We start from the raw sequence: 20627 nt of genomic DNA on the forward strand, positions 1-20627 counted from the left end.
GTGTCCGGAGTGGAGGGCTGTTCCAAGAGCTCCTCCAGCCCTTCCTCCTCACTCGATGCGCCTATCCCGGGGCTCGACGGGCCTTTCGGCGCCGGAGCCACTGACACCGGGACCTGTGCTGGGGCCGTAACGGCCTTAGGCGCACTCTAGGTCTTCGCTGGTGCTGCCCTCTTATGCGGGAAGCGTCCTCGGGCCTTGGGTTGGCCCTTCGATTTGGCCGGCGAAGACGACCGGTGCCGTAAGTGTCGTCGCTGAATCGGTGCCATGGGCTTCGGGTGTCCCACCGGCGCCGGGTCCCGGACTGATGCCAGGGCGCTCCGCACCGAGGCAGACGGTGCCGTCGAAGTGGAGGGCTGTAATGCCGTCTCCATGAGCAGCTGCTTAAGGCGAAAGTCTCTTTCTTTCTTAGTCCTAGGCTTAAAGGCCTTACAGATCTTGCAGCACCCTTTTTGGTGAGTTTCCCCCAGGCAACGGAGACACGAGTCGTGAGGGTCGCTCAGTGGCGTAGGCTTACAGCACGTGGCACAAGCCTTGAAGCCTTGGGCGTACGGCATGCCCCGCCGCCCAGGGCCAGTGCCGGGGTTGACCAAACACCTACTACAAGAACTTAAGTACTTCTAAAGAACTGTTAACTACTAAGCTTAACACTAACAACTAAAGAACTGATAACTGTTGCAGATAACACTAACAACTATGCTAAGGGACACTCTCAGACGAGAGACAGAGTTGTTCCAAGGACGACACGGACGGTAAGAAGGAACTGAGGGGGTCGGGCCTGCAGGGATATATATACCCTAGAGCGGGGCGCCGCTCTGGCGGGAGGGGGGACCCTGCTGGCCCGACGGGAGCCGCTAAGGGAAAAAGTTTCCGACGTCCGTGCACGCAGCGCGCGCACACCTAATGTGTAATGGACGTGAACAATCACTCGAAGAAGAACAGCAGATAGGGCTTCTGTTTTTAAAGCATCATCTGAAAGATTCCACATTGATTGAGTACTATGCGATTTATTCTGCCTTTGAAAAGATGAAGCGCTGATCTGGCTCCACTAGTTTGTACCGCTGGGTGCCCAGCTGCTTCGGAATTTCATGACCACAAAGCCAACCTCTCCGCTTGATTCTCTCTTCGATGGGAATCTACAATTCTCATTAGGAAGGATGGGTGCAGCACAAAGGTGAATTCTGGGGAAAACTTGGAGGCAGATCGGTTCAGTGCTTTTTTTTTTTTTTTTTTTTAAAACTTATTCCATTGTGGAAGGAGAAAACCACACACATTTCCTTGTGGCTTTTTAAAAAGCAACTGAAGCTACAGTGTGAAGCTTGGTGTGAGTGCAGCCTTCCTCCGGGAGGAGGGAAATCCACCCTCACGTGAAGAAAAACAGTCTAGCAAAGCTGAAAATGACAGGTTTGAACATTCAAAGCAGAACATTTTTCACTGGGTTTTAAAGGGTGTCTTAAGGTAAAGTTGTTTTGATGTGAGAGCCTAGAGACAAATTCTGTACTGGTTAGCATGACTCCATTGAAGTAAATAGAATTATGCCAGCCAATAGAGGACTTGATCCTTTCACTTTCACATTGTATAAATTCTGGGTGTTTAAAGGTTGAAACAGCGGTTGGCTATATCAGTGATTTGAATGCTAGACAATCCTTATATGAACATAAAGCGTCACTCCATGGCTGAAACCTGAAAAACAACATCTAGCAACAATTATTTTTTCTCATTAAGAAAAGAAATTTTTTAAAGTCTCTTTTAAAAACAATAAAATATTCTTCTCACTAAGGGTCAGATTCCAATACCTCTGCTCATGCTGAGTATATCTGATTTTATGTTTAATCCAACTGAAGTCAGTGGTATCACTTACAAAGTAAGCTACTGCTCAACATGAGTGAGGATATCAAAGTCGAGTCCGATTCTTTATGGTATTACAGACAGAAGTTAAATGAGTACCACAACTGAATGCAACAATCTCTTAGTTACCACAATGTGGGGCTCAATAGGGCCCATATTTTTCAAAAGATTTTAGTATTTGTTTGTATCACCTGCACATTAATTTTAAGGTACAATACCTCTTCCCATCTGTTCCTTCATTGCTGGTGCCCTCAGAGATGTCCAGTTTTGTGTTACCTCAGAGTTTGGCAGGGGAAAGAAGACTATGGCTCAGTGTGGTCAAGGAGCTGTGGTGTCTTGTTACCTGGCAAAATTATAATACAAGCCATGGGATAAACTGCGCTTCTTTATATTTTTCCCAGTAAACAGTTCATGTCTTCTATGAGAATGATCCAGTGCTGTGCAGTTCTAAAACACGGAGGATGTTTCTGTTTTCCTTGAGCCATTACCCACAGGTAAAACACATTCTTCTTCACCAAGCCCCCCACTGCAACTGGTAAATACTTCACTTTGGTCATGGCACATGGCATTGCACACTCCTTAATTTCAGACATTCCTAAGGGGGTTGCCCAAAAGGAGGTGGGAAAGGGGAACTCAGTCCTTTTTGTTCCAGATCCCTGGCCTGCACTCCTTGATTTGAAACAGGACGTGACTATGGGGCTCTCATAACCCGCCTGAGTGCCCTAACAATTAGGCACTCTCTTGGAGTGGTTCCGTTTTTGTGAACTAAATATTCATTGGCCCAGGGACCAGAACCCACATCCCCAACCTCCCAGGTGAGTGCCCAAATCACTGAGCTACAAAGTCAATCTCTCTTGCTCTGGCCCAATGAATTAGGACACTCATCTGGGATATGAAAACGCCACATTCAAGTCCCTGCTCTAAATAAGGCAGAGCAAAGAACTGAAACCAGATCTCCCACATCCCATGAGTGCCCTGATGAGCAGGCGGTTAAGCGCATGCACATACACAAGTTGCTGTTGGGTGTATGTTGTGCGAGACCTGATCAGTCGGCATGCTCTGAGCACAGCTATCAGATCAGGCCCTGCCAGCAAGACAGGTGGGTGGACATCTAGGGGCTTAGGTGTGAGCTAGGACACCTAGCAGCTTGGCAGGGTCTAGACTTAAGCAGTTTTGCACATGCTCACCTGCGTGAGCTAAGGTGCTATGGGGACTTTACTGGCAGAGATCTAGGCAACTAGGGAATTTAAGCACCTACCAGTTTAGATGGTAACTGAGGAGGAGTTGTGAAGATCTCAGTGGTGCCTAAATGTTGAACTTTGGCACCCAAGTCCCTCTATGGATCTAGCTCTTGGTGGTGCCTGTATTTAAGCAATTAGCTTGTCCGTCTCTACATTACTAAATCTAAACAATTCTATCCTAGTGTCCTCACGTAAGTAGAGTCTAAATGAGCACTCCCCTGACATCTAGGGTGAGCTGTGGGAAAGGACTTCAGGAGTTGATCTTATTTGCATGGGCACATCCTGTGTAGCAGGGCCGGCTTTAGCAAGAGCGGGGCCCGATTCCTGGGGGCGGGGCTTGCTGCAAGCCCCGCCCCCAGGAATCGAGCCGCGCTCCGGCTGGGGTTGCCGGGCTTGGGTCCGACCAGGAGCCGCGCTGCGGGGGCCGGGCCCGAGCCGCGGGGACTGGGCCGGAGCCGACCCGAGCCGCGCCGCGGGGGCCGGGCCGGAGCCGGGCCACGCCGCGGGGGCCGGGCTGGAGCCAAGCCGGGCCAGAGCCGCTGGGGCCTGCGTGCTCGGCGGGAAAGGGCCACACCTCCCCGGAGCCCTTCTCGCGCCCCCACCACCCCAGCTTACCTGGTGATGCCTGCCCGCCCCTGCTTCTTTTCAGACTTCCCATGAATCTCTGATTCGTGGGAAGCAGGGGAGGGGGCAGAACGTTCAGGGAAGGGGAGGAGGGGGAAGTGAGCTGAGGGCGGGTGGAGAGCTGCAGCACGGGTCCCTCTTGGCGCGGGGCCCAATTCAGCCGAATCGGCCTAAAGCCGGCCCTGCTGTGTAGGTACTCAGCATGATGGGATTGCTTGCCCAAATGATCACGTGGGGATGGGGCTGGATCCCCAGTTTCCTTGTTATTGGGGCAGAAGTAATAAAGAGTTGTTATCCTTGTTGTGTGAATCGAGGGCACCAGAACTGTACCCGGCATACCTCAGTGGAGGGACTCACCCTCAGCTGAATGGCACTTACTAGGCAGGGGACATGGGTTCCAAAGCCCAATGAGTTGAGAGAGGGTGGTCTCTGTTTAAGGGTCTTAGACAACATGAAAACCTTTTGAGAGTCTTGCTATATACTGCAGAGCTGAAATTACAGATACCTAGGTCTAAGTATTAGACCTACTTTGGGACAGTGTTTTTGGTGCAAGAAACTGCCCAGTGTGCACCACCAGTGAAGCTCCCTCCCCCCACTAACAGCTAAGATCACTGAGAGCTGAAATCACTCAGAGCTGTGTTAAGTGGTGGGTGTTGAAGACATCTTGGTGAGCAGCCAACCAGGCGGCTGGTGGGGCGGTAAGCGAGTGCCTGAGCAGTGGTGTATGTAAGGTGCCTCCTTACCCACCCGCTTCCACCCAGGGTGGGAGGTGAATGCTGCAGATGAACCTCTGGAGTCTGGGGCTGCACTGACCAAGAACTGTGAGAAGGGACGGGCATGTTAAAGGGACTTTTGGGTTGCTGGACTTAAGAAACTGAGGGGAAAAGGACACAGCCAACTTACTTGGGGGTGGGTCTTTTGCTCAGGGTTTATGTTTATGAACCTAGTTGCGGTGTTTTCCCAAATTAATGCTGAGTTATTCCCCTCATTTTATTAAAAGTTTTTGCTACACTCAGACTCTGCTTGCGAAAGAGGAAGTATTGCCTCTTAGAGGCACCCAGGGGGTGGTGTGTAATTGTCCCAGGTCACTGGGCGGGGGCTTGAGCTGGTTTTGCATTGTTATTGAAAAGGAACCCCTAGATACTGAACCCGGCCCTTGTTGCTGCCACCTTTGACTGGCAGAAGGGTTACATGTTGTTTATTCACTAACAGGACTGAGTTCCTTATGTAATTATTGCCTTTAAATCTAGCCCTCACTTGCACTCGTTTAACTGGGGGCAGAAAGAATGGTCACTTACCTCACCTGGTGACTCTTCATGATGTTTTGTCCAGGGGGAGCATGCTTGTGTGCACCTGTGCCCCAGGCCTGCGAGATCAGAATCTGTGACCATTGGACTGTGCCTGTGTCCTGCATGTCCTTGTGTCCCCCAAATTGAGGGCAGTAGCGCCGACTGCCTCATTTTTCTCGCTGATTCCAGCATTGCCAAACCCACAGGTTCAAAAATCCTGAGTCAGACCCCAAAAATCCAGAGTTGTTTTAAAAAGACAATATTGTGGATTTTCTTTTGGGGTCTGCCTTTATTTTTGAGCTCCTCCTGCCCATCCCCAGCATGTCTGTGTGTGACTGTCAGCTTTTGCCACCCAGATGTGATAGAAACAGGCACCTCCACCAGCAACAAGATTTTTTTTCTAAAAGGGAATTTATTGCTTATGGAAAGGTCCTTTTGTGGCCCAAAGTCCTCTATCTACAGAAGGGGTTCAGCAGAGATTATATCACACAAGCGTCCTCAGGGTGAGCACCTCTAGGGATGAGGAGGGTTCAATCATTTATCAACCCCAGACGTACCTGCCTGTTTTGCAAAGATAGGCTTCCTCCCGTCCACCATGTCTCCCATCGGTTTCACTTCCTCTTACCAAAAGGGGTCCCTGTTTCTGACCAGTCACCCCCAGCAACTGCCTTTAGAACCAAAGGGTACCCTTGAGTCCTTCGCTCTAGCTGCACAGTGCTTCAAGAAGCAAACATACAAAAGAATTTGGGGGCATTTTTGGAACTGCTGCACACAAGTGAGCAGAAATAGGAAACCCTTTTTGGAGTGGGGTGAGGAAGCAAGTGGATAGAAACTGCAGGCTGAACAAGAGTTTGGGAATGAACTGAAGGGAGTGATCAGAGACCCTCTTTTGCTGCTCCACTGAAAGTGGCACTGTAGGCAGACTGCTTTAGCCTATGGCTAAGACTGCCCTGTTCCCCATGCCCAGTTAGCCATTGGCCTCTCTGCTGTGGCCACCACTAACGCTGCATCATTGCAATAGTGGGTTTGCAAGCAAAACCTGTCCATAGATATTGGACTGAAATTATCAGAATTCGTTTTCTATATGCTACCAAACATATTTGATGGAAATTACTTGCAATCGCTACCTAGGTGGGCTATATTTCAACCGGTAATCTAGGAAGTATGCAGGGGGTCTTCATGTTTTATTACCCATCCACTGAGCAATCCAGGACCTCCTGTCCAAGAATGACTTTTAGACTGGGTCACTGATCAACACCTCAAAAGACAAACTTAAAAAAAACATTGTCACAAAATGTTAGAGCAGATGTTACACTGTGACTTCTATTATAAGTGGGCTATAGTCACTCCTTTCCTGCAAAGTTCTCCCATTGGGCTGAAACATTCCAAAAAGAAAGGGGGAAAAAACAGAACACGATCTAATCTTCTGATTGATACCAAAAATGGAGTTTTGGAGGAAAAATCTGTCCAGCTATTACTGATGGAGGCTGGGGGGGCATTCCGCATATAATTTCTCTGCTTTAAAAAAAATGAAGATCTTCAAACACATAGATCTAAAAGACTTGAGCTTTCAAACTTCACATGTAGCTAGTCCACAGTGAAGAGCTGTTGGCGTGCAAATTATAACTTAATTTTTTCTAGGAGATTAGATATTTACTTTCGTGCATGGCAAATAAACCATTTCTACTCTGGTTTAAGATGAGCAATTAACTGAGACACTACATAACTGTGCAACACACACAAACAAGTAGTTTCATAACAATGCAGATAGCATTTCCCCTCTTCCCTGGCAGCTTATTTTTAAAAAAAGAAAGAATTAAAAACTAAAGTTTTGTTAATGCACCATTAACATTGTGAGTTTACTGAACAACCAAAAAAGACACCAAGTTCTCATAGCAATGCTAACTGATCCGTACTGTTCCTATTTATTCATGCATACAAATATCAGTCCAACTAGTAATCAATACTGGCTTGCAATGTGGGTAAGTAAACGTTGCAGTAAACACCTTAGCATTTGCCTTTTCTGTGTGTCAGTTTTGCATCTTTACTGTTGCATGTGTTCGGTTATGAAACTTAGGGCAGACAAAACATGGCTCCCTGCCAGGATCCTCACATATCCCCAGTTCCTTCCAGAGAGATGAAAAAGGGCAGATAACGTTACAGCCAACCAATTGGAACTGGGTGTGCCTTGTGACCGATGGAAATTTCCCACAACAGGTCTATAGTCAAAGGTACTTTCAACTTGGATGGCCAACAGCAAAATTAAAAATAAACCCAACCATTTTAAGTCACTCAAGTTGCTTTTATTGAACTCTTTATAATGTACATTGAACTTTTGTGCAATAAATACAGCACATTGTATTGAATGATTTTTTTCCCTTTAAAACATAAAAGACTTCCCTTAATCACTGTAGAGTGGCTTAAATGTTGACATTAAACAGTAAGAAAGTGTTGAATGAAGTCTGCAATGGCTAATGCCATTTAAACCAGTGTGTATTACTTGCTGCAAGAAGCTCAGTACTGCAATCTATAGGTTAAGACAGCACCCAGTGGTGAACTGTGTGAATTAGATTAAGTTTGTTAAACAGAAGCAATTGAATTACCTGGAATTCTAGAGAGACAAGGTGAGAGAGGTAGTGTCTTTTATTGGACCAGAAGCTTTCAAGCTACATGAAGGTCTGTGTGGCTCAAAAGCTTGTCTCTCTCATCAACAGAAGTTAGTCCAATACAAGATATTACCTCACCACCTTGTCTATCTAATATCCTGGGACCAACATGGCTGCAACTATACTACATACATGGAGTTCTGGAGTCAGCCACAGATATGGCATGAGTGGAAAGAAGGACTTTAAAGTTCTCTCTAATTCCTTATCTGACATGTGTGAAGTTACCAGGAAACCTTGCAAAGATGAATTACACAGATTTAGTTGAAAAACTGACTTCATATAAGAAAATTCTAATGTTTTTACAGAGTCACTAGTAAACCAAAAGGGTTGAAATTTAAAGAGAAAGACATACAAATGCAATGCAACATTTCAACAAATATCCCTGTGCAAAGTAGCTTTAAGTAAGGTGGCCAGCATCTGTTTACAATAAGCTAAATAATATGGAGAGCGCAGACACACACACGCGCACACCAGTAAAAATAGTTCTATTCAAGCTTTGGACAGAAGACTTGAGTTTAACACACACACTTCCCCACCAGCCTTATTTGGTCTTCACAGCACAGTAAATACAGAGATTTTTAGGCAATCCTGACCCACAGTTTGAGAACCGCTGCCATAGAGTACACAGGGAGCTTTGAACAGACCACTGCATTTGATGACTTTTTGTCCAAGTCATTTCAGGACTGGGATGATTCTGTCAGATGCAACTGTCTAATAGAGTCCCTCCCACTGGTAGTGTGTGGGTGGGGGAGAGAGGGGAGGGAGGCATGTCTATTTCATTGCAGCACTGTATTAATTACTTTTGTCTAGATTTCTCTTTCTAGCTCTGTTCTGCCTCTTTCTCTGTATTCTCTGAGTTCCTGACAGTGATGGTTCCACCGATTTATTTACTTAGAGAATTACTTAAATCAATCCCGGACCAAGAGGAAGGGAGCATTTCTTTAATGCTATCTAAGCTACAGCTTGCAGCTGCTCACTGGCTCCAAGCAACAGGGAGAGTTTTTAAGTCTTTCAGACACTTTGTGTAACTTTTGTTATAACAGGTTTCAGAGTAGCAGCCGTGTTAGTCTGTGTCCTCCAAAAGAACAGGAGTACTTGTGGCACCTTAGAGACTAACAAATTTATTAGAGCAAAAGCTTATGCTCAAATAAATTTGTTAGTCTCTGAGGTGCCACAAGTACTCCTGTTCTTTTTGTTATAACAGTAACTTGAGGGGACTTCTGGTGTTGAGGTAATCATACCCTGGGTTGAACAAGCTTAGAGGCCAAAGGCAGAAGCATTTAGTAGCTATGGATATGACATTAAAGAGTTAACATGAAGCAGCCTGAAGTTGTTATTATGAATTTTTTTAATATTCAACTTTTAAGAGTAAAGAGAAGAAGCTACAAAATAGAGACTGTCATACTACAGAAGGTAAAGAAACTTCCAAAGCCAGTCTTAACTCTCATCACACATTCATTTCGCTCCTCTCCACACCAGCAAGGCTGCTGTCCCAGAATAACATACTTTTGTTTACAGTTTGTGTTGAAAACTGAATTGGGAGGGAGGGGCTGCAGATTTTCAAATTGTAAAGCAAATGTGACAGCATTTGTGGGGCTAAGAGACCTGCAGCGATTGAAGGAAGGAGGGAAATGAAAATACAGATGGGTGGGATTTTTTATATTGTGTGTGTGTGTGTGTGTGTGTGTGTGTGTGTGTATATATAAATAATTCCTCTTTTAGTTGATTGACAGCTGCAGATTCTTGGGAGTTTTTGTCTGGCTTTGTGTGTAAACTGTGGAATTTTTCTGCTTCAGCTAAAGGGAGTGAGAAGCCGAGACAGCATCTCTGTAGAGTTATTATGTAAACCACTGCCGAGTGGCTGAGAGCCACTATTAGCCAGAGTACAAGGTTAGGTGGACTGAACAGTTTGAGAAAGGGCAACACTAAACTAATGCAAGTCAGACACAAATGAGACTCCAGAAACCTCTGTAGCTAAAAGAAATCCATAGTTACACCTAGCTAACTGCACAGCATCCCCTCCACTCTGACTGGCTCAGACAATGCCATTGCAGTGGGTCACTGGTAAGTTTGGTCACAGTGTATTCACTACACTCATTAAATATTATGGGCCAAATTCTGCCCTCTCATACCTATGCAGCCCTATTGCCTGTAGTCCAGTTATACAAGTCTAACGAAGGGCAGGATTTTGTCCTAGATGTGTTTATGTTTTGTTATACATCGCAGAAGCTAGTGTTTCTTCCCTGCAGAGACATCTAGAGTTCAGAAGCACTTGAGGAGCCAGGGGGCTGCGATGAAAGGATCTTACAGGGCCTCCCCTTGCTCCTGACTGGAGAGAATTACATTATATGACCTAAGTGTAGGCATAAGAACTTCAGTTAGAGGTAGGAGGTCAGTCTTAGATAAAAGTTTTCAGGGGAAATGTGCTGCCTTCTTGTTGTGCATGAAACACGCCATAACCGGTAAGAATTCGCTCTTTAGAGAGCTTGATCTGATTTTGATTTGTTGTTTACACATGTGGTTATTCAGCCAGGTAAAAATAAATGATATAAGCTGTGTCTTCACTAAGAAAAAGGTGTGTCTTTTACAGTAAGATGACTCTCTTGTGTTAGCTACCTTATTGCAATATTTCAGTCAAGACAAGGCAAGTGATAGCTCGGACTCAAAACAGCTGCTGGAGGTAAACCCTATAGCTGGAGTCCAGGATTTACCTCAACCCCGTTTCAAGTTAACGATCTCACTGTGAAAAGATACACAAATGTTTTACTAGGGAAGGCATACCCATATTGTCACCAAATCCAGTGTCTTGGACTTATTTTAGGTCAATGAGCAACACACACAGTCTCATAGGCAGTCTTCCTAGATTGCTCTCGCCTCAGCTTGGCTGTGGCTGTTCAGTTTATTACCTTCAATTAAGTGTTAACAGTGTTTTAGACTTTAAGCACAATCAGTACGGTCTAACATTTGCTTTTTATATAAATTCTATGCAGATCAACCAATTACAGGAGATTGAGAGCTAACAATCCTGAAAAGCTCTGCAATGTTTAGATGTGCTGTTACATCACAGCAGTCAGGATGATCCCAACTGTGTTTATTTTTAGAATGTTAAAAACAAAACAGGAGACAGAACATTCTAGCAAAGGGAGAGAGAGAGAGAGAGAGAGAGAGAGAGGGGCCTGATTCTTTCTAGAGACTGCAAAATGCCACGGAAGATGTTGCAAACAGAGTGGTCCTTGAACTTAGGTGGCCCTTCTTTCCCACTCCCGTGCAGTCACAAAATTAAGCAAGTCAATGGCTGTAACAACGCCAAACACCATCTGTCTCTTACTGGAGGAGCCATCACTGTGATCTACAGAAAAACACAAGAAGATTTTTCCTACCTTTGCAGGCTCAAACCAAATACACACTCAATTTTTATACTACTGCTTTCTAAAACTAGAAGCCAACTATGACTCCAAAATACCAGAGGCCCGCAGGTATGGTTAAGAAGCCAACCTACCCAACCGATTGTACATTCAGATGGAGGTGAGCTGCCATTCTTATTGACAGCACTCTAGGAATTACTGAAATGAAACCCTTTGCTAAATTTACTCAGAAGGTTGCAAAGGAAACTAAATAGTCATGGGAAGAGAGGTAAATTTCTGTCATGGATTAGGAACTAGCTGAGAGATAAAAGTTTGGAATAAATTGTGTTTTCAACATGGAAGATGTTAGCAGTGTAAGTGCCTCATATTGCTGTACTAGGAGACTTAGTACTTAGCATTATTTGAATGATCTGGAAATGGGGTGAGCAGTGAAGAGGCAACATTTGCAAAAGACAACTGTTTAGGTTAGTGAAGTCTAGAGGGGCTTTTAAGTCACTTCAGAGGGACCTAACAAAACAAACAAATGGGTAACACACCAACAGGTGAAATTCTGTATAGAAAAATGCAAGGTAATGCACAATGGAAAGAACAATTTGAATGACTGATGCTATGCGGTGTTCTACACAACTTTAAGCACCCACAAAAAAAGCTAGACATTAAACATTTTCTCAATGCAAAGTGGTGCATTGTCACAATGCTCATAGATTCTTAGACTATAAAGCCAGAAGGGACCATTGTGATCATGTAGTCCAGGGATCGGCAACCTTTCAGAAGTGGTGTGCCAAGTCTTCATTTATTCACTCTGATTTAAGGTTTATCGTGCCAGTAATACATTTGAACGTTTTTAGAAGGTCTCTTTCTATAAGTCTATAATATATAACTAAACTATTGTATGTAAAGTAAATAAGGTTTTTAAAATATTTAAGAAGCTTCATTTAAAATTAAATTAAAATGCAGAGTTCCCCAGACCGGTGGTCAGAACCTGGGCAGTGTGAGTGCCACTGAAAATCAGCTCGCCTTTGGCACGCGTGACATAGGTTGCCTACCCCTGATGTAGTCTAACCTCCTGAATAACACAAGCCACAAGATTTCCTTGAATTAATTCCTGTTTGAACTAGAGCAATGTTCTAGGAAAACATCCGCTCTTGATTTAAGAATTTCTAGTGATGTGAATTCTACCACAACTCTTGGTAAGTTTGTCCAACAGTTAAATTACCCTCCCTGTTATAAATGTGCACTTTTTTTCTAGTCTGAATTTGTCTAGCTTCAACTTTCAACTACTGGAACTTGTTATACCTTTGTCTACTAGTTGGAAGAACCCTCTTATCTAATTTCTGTTCCCCATATGGATACTTATAGATTGTGATCAAGTCACCCTTTAACTTACTCTTTCTTAAGCTAAGAAGACTGAGCTTCTTGAATCTCACTATAAAGAATGTTTCTAATAATTTCATCATTCTCGTGGTCCAGTGTTAGTAATGGTCTTATACAGGAATACCTACATGGGTAAGGTGGTTGAGGCCTTTGGTTTACCCAACTCTTACCACACAATATCTAATGCCTCATACATAACAGCTTACGGTGTCATTTGGTACTATATATATATATATACTATATATATATGTACTATATATATATATATATATACACACACACACACACACACACACACACACACACACACACTACCTTTTACAAGGAGTGTTATGTTATACTCACACTGAATCTGTTCATGTACAACTAGAGCAAAGTGGTCTATTTCCAGGATATGAGAAAGTTTCCCCAAGCTGTCTTTCAGATGAATCTAAAAAGAGAAAGTTACCAAAAACTTAAAAGCAAAGTGTCCTGTAATAACATAAAAGTTCAACAGCCCCCGCCCCTACCATCCTAGAGACCATTAAAATTATAATAAATTAGCACTTGTGTAGCGTTGTTCATGTTCAAAGTGCTGTACAGTACAACTATTACTTAATGAATCCACGTCCCACTGAGTTCTTGGGGTTTGTTAAGTGCTGTGGTTTTTGGGGAAAAAAGCTGGACAAAAAGAAAAGAAGAAAAGAAAAAAATTAAGGGGAAGTAGCACCTGAAATTTTCATTTTGACACACGTACACAAAAAATAAAGACAGGAGAGATTTAAAAAAACAAAACTAAGATAAAAATCAGTGTTCCATGTGTCTAATGAAAGAATGTTGCTATGTAAACATAAGAACATACTCACCTGTACAACTCCGGAGGGAATGGACGTGAGGGGGTGGGAAATCAGACTGCAAGTTGATTTGGAAAAAGGATGTTTTGGGGAGGGTAGCAGTGAGAAAAGCCATAAAAAAAAAAAAGAAAAAAAAAAACCAAACCCGAGCTAACATATTACTCAGAAGCAACAAACAAAGAATTCAGACTCAAGAATTTAATGAACCTGCTTAAACTATTGTAAGGTTTTTCTTTAGCAACACATAATATTAAAGCACTAAAGACCAGATTTTTGAAAGGTATTTAGCCACCTAATTCCCATGGGAGTTAAGTGCACAATACATTTAAAAATTTGGCCCTACAGGCTGATCTCATTTGCTGGGTATTTAAAAGAAAGCACAAAATTGCATTCCATGAACAATCAATCATGTTTTGGTATCATCTATGTGCTCCCATCAATTTGAAGACAAATTTGGTATATTAGCTGGGTGATTTTCCATCCGAAGGTACTATCAGCTGTACCTTTTTAAGGACACTTCTGTGAAGTTACACCACAGATGAACTTGCCTTGTATAGAGTACAGCCTTTATCCTGTAAGGAGCTCAGTGTTGGACTGGGATATAAATCCTCTCCTGTAAGTAATATGGCCAGAACTGGAAAATGGAGCTTGGGCTCCAATACTGTGAACTAGAGGAGACTTGCACCATGTTTTGCTTTTTTTTTTTAAAAAGGTGTGTGTGTGTGGAGAGAAACAGGACAGACTGACTCCACAAAGTCTTTATTTACTGTACTTTTTGTGTGTGCGTGTAAATTGACAACAGCCCAGATCCTCAAAGATATTTAGGCTCCTAAATTTGCACTGAAAAATCAATAGGAGTTAGGTGCCCAAATACCTTTGAGGATCCAGACTATCATTTACATAAAAAAAATGCGGAGACCAAAAAACTCCACCCAAGCTATTATGGGAGAGGACAACTGAATTAAGACCTGGAAAAGGCTGGTCAGATCTTTGAGTTCCTTCTTCTGCACGTACAGGACAGAGTCTGCCAACAAAGGGTGCATCAGATACTAAGTGGGTTCTACCCCAAGGAAAGATAACCACACCTGTTATCACTGTACTGAGATTGGCCCAAGGGATTAAAGACAATATATTGCACTTCATCTATGCAACCAGTGTGGGACTTTTGGATGTGGATCAAGAGCAGGATACGACTCTGAGGGATTATCTACATGGAAAGTTACTGTGCTGCAAGCCAGGGCTTGACTCAGTAAAGCTCGAGGCAGACTGTGTGTCTTCCACCTTCACGCAGGTTCGAGTTTTCCTTTCTTTATGACATTTTTTATCTGCAGCACACTGACTTTAAACATTGCAGTTTAACACACAGACTTTCCCCAAGTCTAACTGCAATCATTTAAAGCTAAATCTATATAAATCACCTACTTTTTCTTAGTCCCTGGCTTTGCACACAGATTGGTAAACACTGATGTGTGTCACAAATACATATATATGCAATGACTGTTAAAGCAACAGCAAGCTAGAACGAGCCACCACTAGAGTGTACAATTTGCAACTACAATGCAGGCTTCAATTTAAAAGTATTTGTTATTCATAATGAAAATCCTGGGAAACTTTCAGAATTTGGTTTAGTTTATTCCCCACCATTATCTTTTAAAATGCACCTTCAAGACTCCCTAAGACTGGAAGGGTTAGATGTGACGGCATGTGTTTTGCCCAATTCTGTACGGAGGCAAAACTCCTTCTGATGTCAATGAAACTACCATGTATAGGATCAGGCTCAAAGTTTTCTTACCAACTGGTAGAAACTGTATCCTCTGGCTAACAGAGGCGAGATGCAGCTGATGTGTTCACTGGGAGATGGAATGTTGAAACATGTTTCATATCATCTGATTAGCTAACATACGGGTGGGGGGGCATTGTTTTCTAAACATGAGCTGCAGAGCTGGTTGAAAAATTTCTGATGGGCCATTTTTTCATCAGAAAATGCCAATTCGACAAGGTGGGTGAGGTAATATCTTTTATTGGACCAAATTCTGTTGTGAGAGAGACAAGCTTTCAAGCTTACACAGAGCTCTTCTTCAGGTCTGGGAAACATGCACAGAATGTCACAGCTAAATGGAAGGTGGGACAGAGAGAATGTATCAATTTAGACAAAGTTTCATTTGGAAAAAAACTAAGCGAAACATTTTGATTTATTTCTCAATGGACTTTGTTGTGACATATTGCAAAATGTCAGTGATAAGATAAAAAATTAAATTAAAAATATAAAAATCTTAAAATCAAAATCCAAACAAAATTTTCTGATTGACCTCAAAGTAAATAAGAACCTAAGAACATAAGAACAGCCGTACCGGGTCAGACCAAAGGTCCATCTAGCCCAGTATCCTGTCTACCGACAGTGGCCAATGCCAGGTGCCCCAGAGGGAGTGGACCTAACAGGCAATGATCAAGTGATCTCTCCCCTGCCATCCATCTCCATCCTCTGACAGACAGAGGCTAGGGACACCATTCCTTACCCGTCCTGGCTAATAGCCATTAATGGACTTAACCACCATGAATTTATCCAGTTCTCTTTTAAATGCTGTTATAGTCCTAGCCTTCACAACCTCCTCAGGTAAGGAGTTCCACAAGCTGACTGTGTGCTGCGCGAAGAAGAACTTCCTTGTATTTGTTTTAAACTTGCTGCCTATTAATTTCATTTGATGACCCCTAGTTCTTGTATTATGGGAATAAGTAAATAACTTTTCCTTATCCACTTTCTCCACATCACTCGTGATTTTATATACCTCTATCATATCCCCCCTTAGTCTTCTCTTTTCCAAGCTGAAGAGTCCTAGCCTCTTTAATCTCTCCTCATATGGGACCCATTCCAAACCCCTAATCGTTTTAGTTGCCCTTTTCTGAACCTTTTCTAGTGCCAGTATATCTTTTTTGAGATGAGGCGACCACATCTGTATGCAGTATTCGAGATGTGGGCGTACCGTCGATTTATATAAGGGCAATAATATATTCTCAGTCTTATTCTCTATCCCCTTTTTAATGATCCCTAACATCCTGTTTGCTTTTTTTGACCGCCTCTGCACACTGCGCGGACATCTTCAGAGAACTATCCAGGATGACTCCAAGATCTTTTTCCTGACTTCTTGTAGCTAAATTAGCCCCCATCATATTGTATGTATATAGTTGAGGTTATTTTTTCCAATGTGCATTACTTTACTTTTATCCACATTAAATTTCATTTGCCATTTTGTTGCCCAATCACTTAGTTTTGTGAGATCTTTTTGAAGTTCATCACAGTCTGCTTTGGTCTTAACTATCTTGAGCAGTTTAGTATCATCTGCAAACTTTGCCACCTCACTGTTTACCCCTTTCTCCAGATCTTTTCAAATATTTGTTCTGTGGGAATTTTTAAGATTCTGGTGTTTCACTTTGAATTGGAATGAAAACAAATTTGGAAATTGTGGAATTCCCTGCCAAATGGAAATTCCAGTTCCCAACCAGCTCTAATGAGGTGTGCATACAAACAGAAAATGCATCTCCCACTAAAAATTCTATTTCTCCCCTTCTCAATTGACACAGCAACAACTATCTTAATGTGGGAAATTTCTCAGGGATTAATGACCTGTTGGTACTAGTGACACAAGGCAATGCATAAGGATGCCAACTCACGCCTCAGACCATTCATTATTCCCCAGGATACAACTCCTGAGCCATGATAATTACAGATACATTGTTATTTCCAATCAGTTTGGAAAGTTTTATTTACGGAAAAGATTAGCTTACAGCAAAATAAGAGCTTGTTCCAGTAAAGATTCTCAGGTTAAAACCAATTGTGTATGTTGAATATGAACCACACAAATCAGGTAAGAGGTGTAGCTGCCAGATTTGTGCAAGCAAAAATGAGCCTGAGAACATACAAACCCTTGGGCACCCAGAATTACTAATGCAAAAAGCTTGGGTGCAAGAATAGAGGCTGATTTTCAAAATAAATAAAAGGTAATTTTTGAGGTTCAGCATCTCTTTTCTATTTCCTGTTCATATTCATTTTAATACTCTAGGGTACTAGCAACTTGAAGTTCTCCAAACACTTTACAGACATTCAGGAATTTAAGATGGACACCATTCCTGTGAGGAAGGAATATTATTCACCTATTTTACAGATGGGGAAACTAATGCTCAGGAGAGGCTAAGCAACTTGCTCAAGGGTCATGCAGGAAGCTGGTTATTGCTCTGGTCTCTTCTCTCCATCACACTCCCTCCGCTGGCACCTTTACTCACGCTGCCCTCTGTGGTATATCCACCCCCTATAACATTTTTACTGCTTCTGCTAACATCTGCTTCTGATATTTCCCCTCAGCCTACGTCTACTCCAAAGAGTTTTAAAAAACTGCAGAAAAACTAGCAACTCACAGCCAATCACAGTGACTGCTTTGACTGTCAATTCTCACTTTCCCCACTGTGTTCGTTTTGGCCAGTTTAGTTTGGTAACTCTTCAAGGCAGCTGTTTTTTCCTATACACTTGCATAATGCCCAGCATACTTTGGGATCTGCTTTTAATCCCAACACCACCACTCAGATTCCATGACTCTCAGTCTCGTGCCTTTCTCACAAGGATGGCCCATCCTCTCTATTCGGTAATCTGCAGTACCTGTTTTTGAATAGGTTATTTTGTGACTGTGATGTTTCATGGCTTCAGGAGAGTAAATGCATATCTGGTCATTTTAAATCAAAAGAGTAATAATTCTTCTTCAAATGTAAGGTGACCAGTTGGTAAGAAAATTATTGTAACTGCCATACTTGAGAGGGGTTTCTTTATTTCACTAGGATTGCTTTACCTTCCAGTCATACCAAACATATCCATTTTATTTTAAGCATGCCTTAACAAAGATCTATTCCTTCAAACAATACTTGACATCATCTTTGGGACAATTAGGACTCTTAAATTTTTCCCAATTTCACTGGCACAGATTCCAAATTAGTTTGCTTTTTTTTATTTTCAAACATCTAGGATTCTTTTGTTTTTCTTTTATATACACCTCTACCCCGATATAACGCGACCTGATATAACACGAATTCGGCTATAACGCGGTAAAGCAGTGCTCCGTGGGGCAGCGGGGGGGGGGGGCGGGGGGCTGCGCACTCCGGCGGATCTAAGCAAGTTCGATATAATGCGGTTTCACCTATAACACGGTAAGATTTTTTGGCTCCCGAGGACAGCGTTAAATCGAGGTAGAGGTGTACTTAGATTGCCAGCTCCTTGGGGGCAGGGACTATTTTTGTTCTGTGGCTGTAGAGCACCTAGCACAATGGGGTTCTGGTTCACAACTAGGGCTCCTAGGTACTACAGTAAGACAAATAATAATAATAGCAATTCAGATTTTTTTTAAAACAGAGAACTGTATTTTTGCCAGCACATTAGCAGTGGCAGATACCAGGGATGGAGCTGGGGAAAAGAGGGATGCTTAATCAGCGTATTTCAGGAGAAAATGGGAGGAGAGGCACAAAGAACTGACTATTACAGACACAACAATGAATACACGATACAGGCACGAGCAACAGAGGGACCAGCAAAGCGAGGGACGACAGGGACTAAACAGTTTTGTTACACACCAGAGTTTCACCTGATGTTTGATTTGATGTCTAGGGAGAAAAAAATATTTTTCTTTAATTTTGTCTATAAAGCACTAGCAGCTCCTCTTTTTCCCAAGCTATAAAACAAGCAGCCAGTAGATTATACATAAGAATATAATAATTAGATATAGTTGAATACAGTTCCCTCCCTAGAATTTTAAATATTAATAATTAAGCTCCATTATGAACTTAATTATTTACTACTAAATGTAATATTGAATCTAAAGCCTGAAGAAAGCTATGTCCCAATCCTTCCATACGAAGGAGGGCCTTTCACTAAAACATAATATCTTACTATTTATTTTGAATGTCATAAGCTTCCCGATTAATGATAACATCACCTAGCTCTTGTAGCGCTTATCAGCAGTAGATCTCCAAATGCTTTACACAGGAGCTCAGTACCATTATGCCCATTTACTGTATGATAAATATGGCACAGCTGACTGCCAGGTAGACTTGCTTGGCATAATGCTTCATGCACTTTGATGGCAGTCAGAACTAATCAGTCACCAGCTTGTGACAATTCCAGTCTTTGTTGCAAAGTGAGCACTTGCTGGTTTCAACTGCCATTGGAATTTACACAAAAGTTCAATTATTTCTTCCCATGGAGGCTCACACTACTCAGTTTTACATTCAGGTTGAGCGGTGGGGGGGAGGACATAAAAAAAAAACCCAATGACAAGAAAAAAAAAGTCCCTATCAAACCCACAAGAGTTCAATGGTCTGATGCAGCACCATAAACCAACCTCAAGTCTGGGAGCCTTTCAATAACCCCAGGCTGAGTTTAGAGTCTAAAATGAGATCCAAGCCCAGGTCTGCATGCATAGTGGCACATTCTCAAAGAGAAGATTCTGTATGGCCTCACTTCAAACCTTACTCTAGTCTATGGCACTGTAATGCTCGGATACCTACAATAATACTTGAAAAGTAAAGAAGTAGACATAGAGCAGGTTTACCTGTCTGAATTGCTTGTAGATTACTTTGCTGACATGATCTGATGGCTGAACTTTCCCAGCAAGTAATGATGAAAGCATGTTCCCAAGGGTAACCATTCCCAAAATCACACTGAAAAGAGGAGGCATGGTCAAACAATGTCAGACACTCAGGGTTTTCTAGAGACAAGTGAACTGCACTCTCAGCAGGCTTTCCTTAGAGGGATGCCCAAAAGTCAGTTTAATGGTGTAGATCATCATTTTCAGAGGTGTTCAGATTCTGAGGGTGTCTACACAGCAAAGAAAAACCAACAGCTCTGAGGCTCAGAGCCTGGATCAATTGACTCAGGCTTGTGGGGCTAGGAATAGCAGTGCAGATATTCCTGCTGGGGCTACAGCCTGGGTTCTGAAACCCCTACACCACCACCGCCCGCCCCGCCCCCGCCAGTGAGTGGCAGCCTGCTTCGAGCCCAGGGCCACAGACCTAGGCTTGTGCTTCTGCAGTACAAAATAGCTGTGTAGACGCCGCAGCTCGGGCTCTGAAGTTTAGGGAAGAGGGTGGGCTTCAGAGCCTAAGCTCCAGCGTCTACACAGCTATTTTTAGTGTGGTAGCACAAGACCAAGTCTGTCGACCTGGGCTGGGAGGCTCTCTGCTGTGTAGATACCCCCCAAGTGAACTCTGCTTGGGTGATCAGACATGCGAGTTTTCTGGGAAAGTCTTGGGTTTGGATGGGAATGTCCTGGCTGGATTACATTTAAAATGGGAGTTTCCCCTAGTTTTGCTAAAATTAGCCATTTTAGTGACCTCCCTCCTACCTAGCTGTGCT

General features: G+C 42.9%; 1 protein-coding gene across 1 annotated transcript in view; it reads right to left on the reverse strand.

The window, feature by feature from the left end:
- Positions 1-9350: 9350 nt before the first annotated feature.
- LOC117868046 (cystathionine beta-synthase-like) overlaps positions 9351-20627 on the reverse strand; it is a gene marked incomplete in the record, with an annotated part of 57166 nt that continues 45889 nt past the window's right edge. The window contains 3 exon segments of the mRNA XM_034753639.1: positions 9351-11014; positions 12750-12834; positions 19825-19933. Coding sequence (XP_034609530.1) covers positions 10905-11014; positions 12750-12834; positions 19825-19933 — 304 coding nt within the window.

This window comes from Trachemys scripta, chromosome 1, assembly GCF_013100865.1.
Source record: "Trachemys scripta elegans isolate TJP31775 chromosome 1, CAS_Tse_1.0, whole genome shotgun sequence".
Classification (NCBI taxonomy): Eukaryota; Metazoa; Chordata; order Testudines; family Emydidae; genus Trachemys; species Trachemys scripta.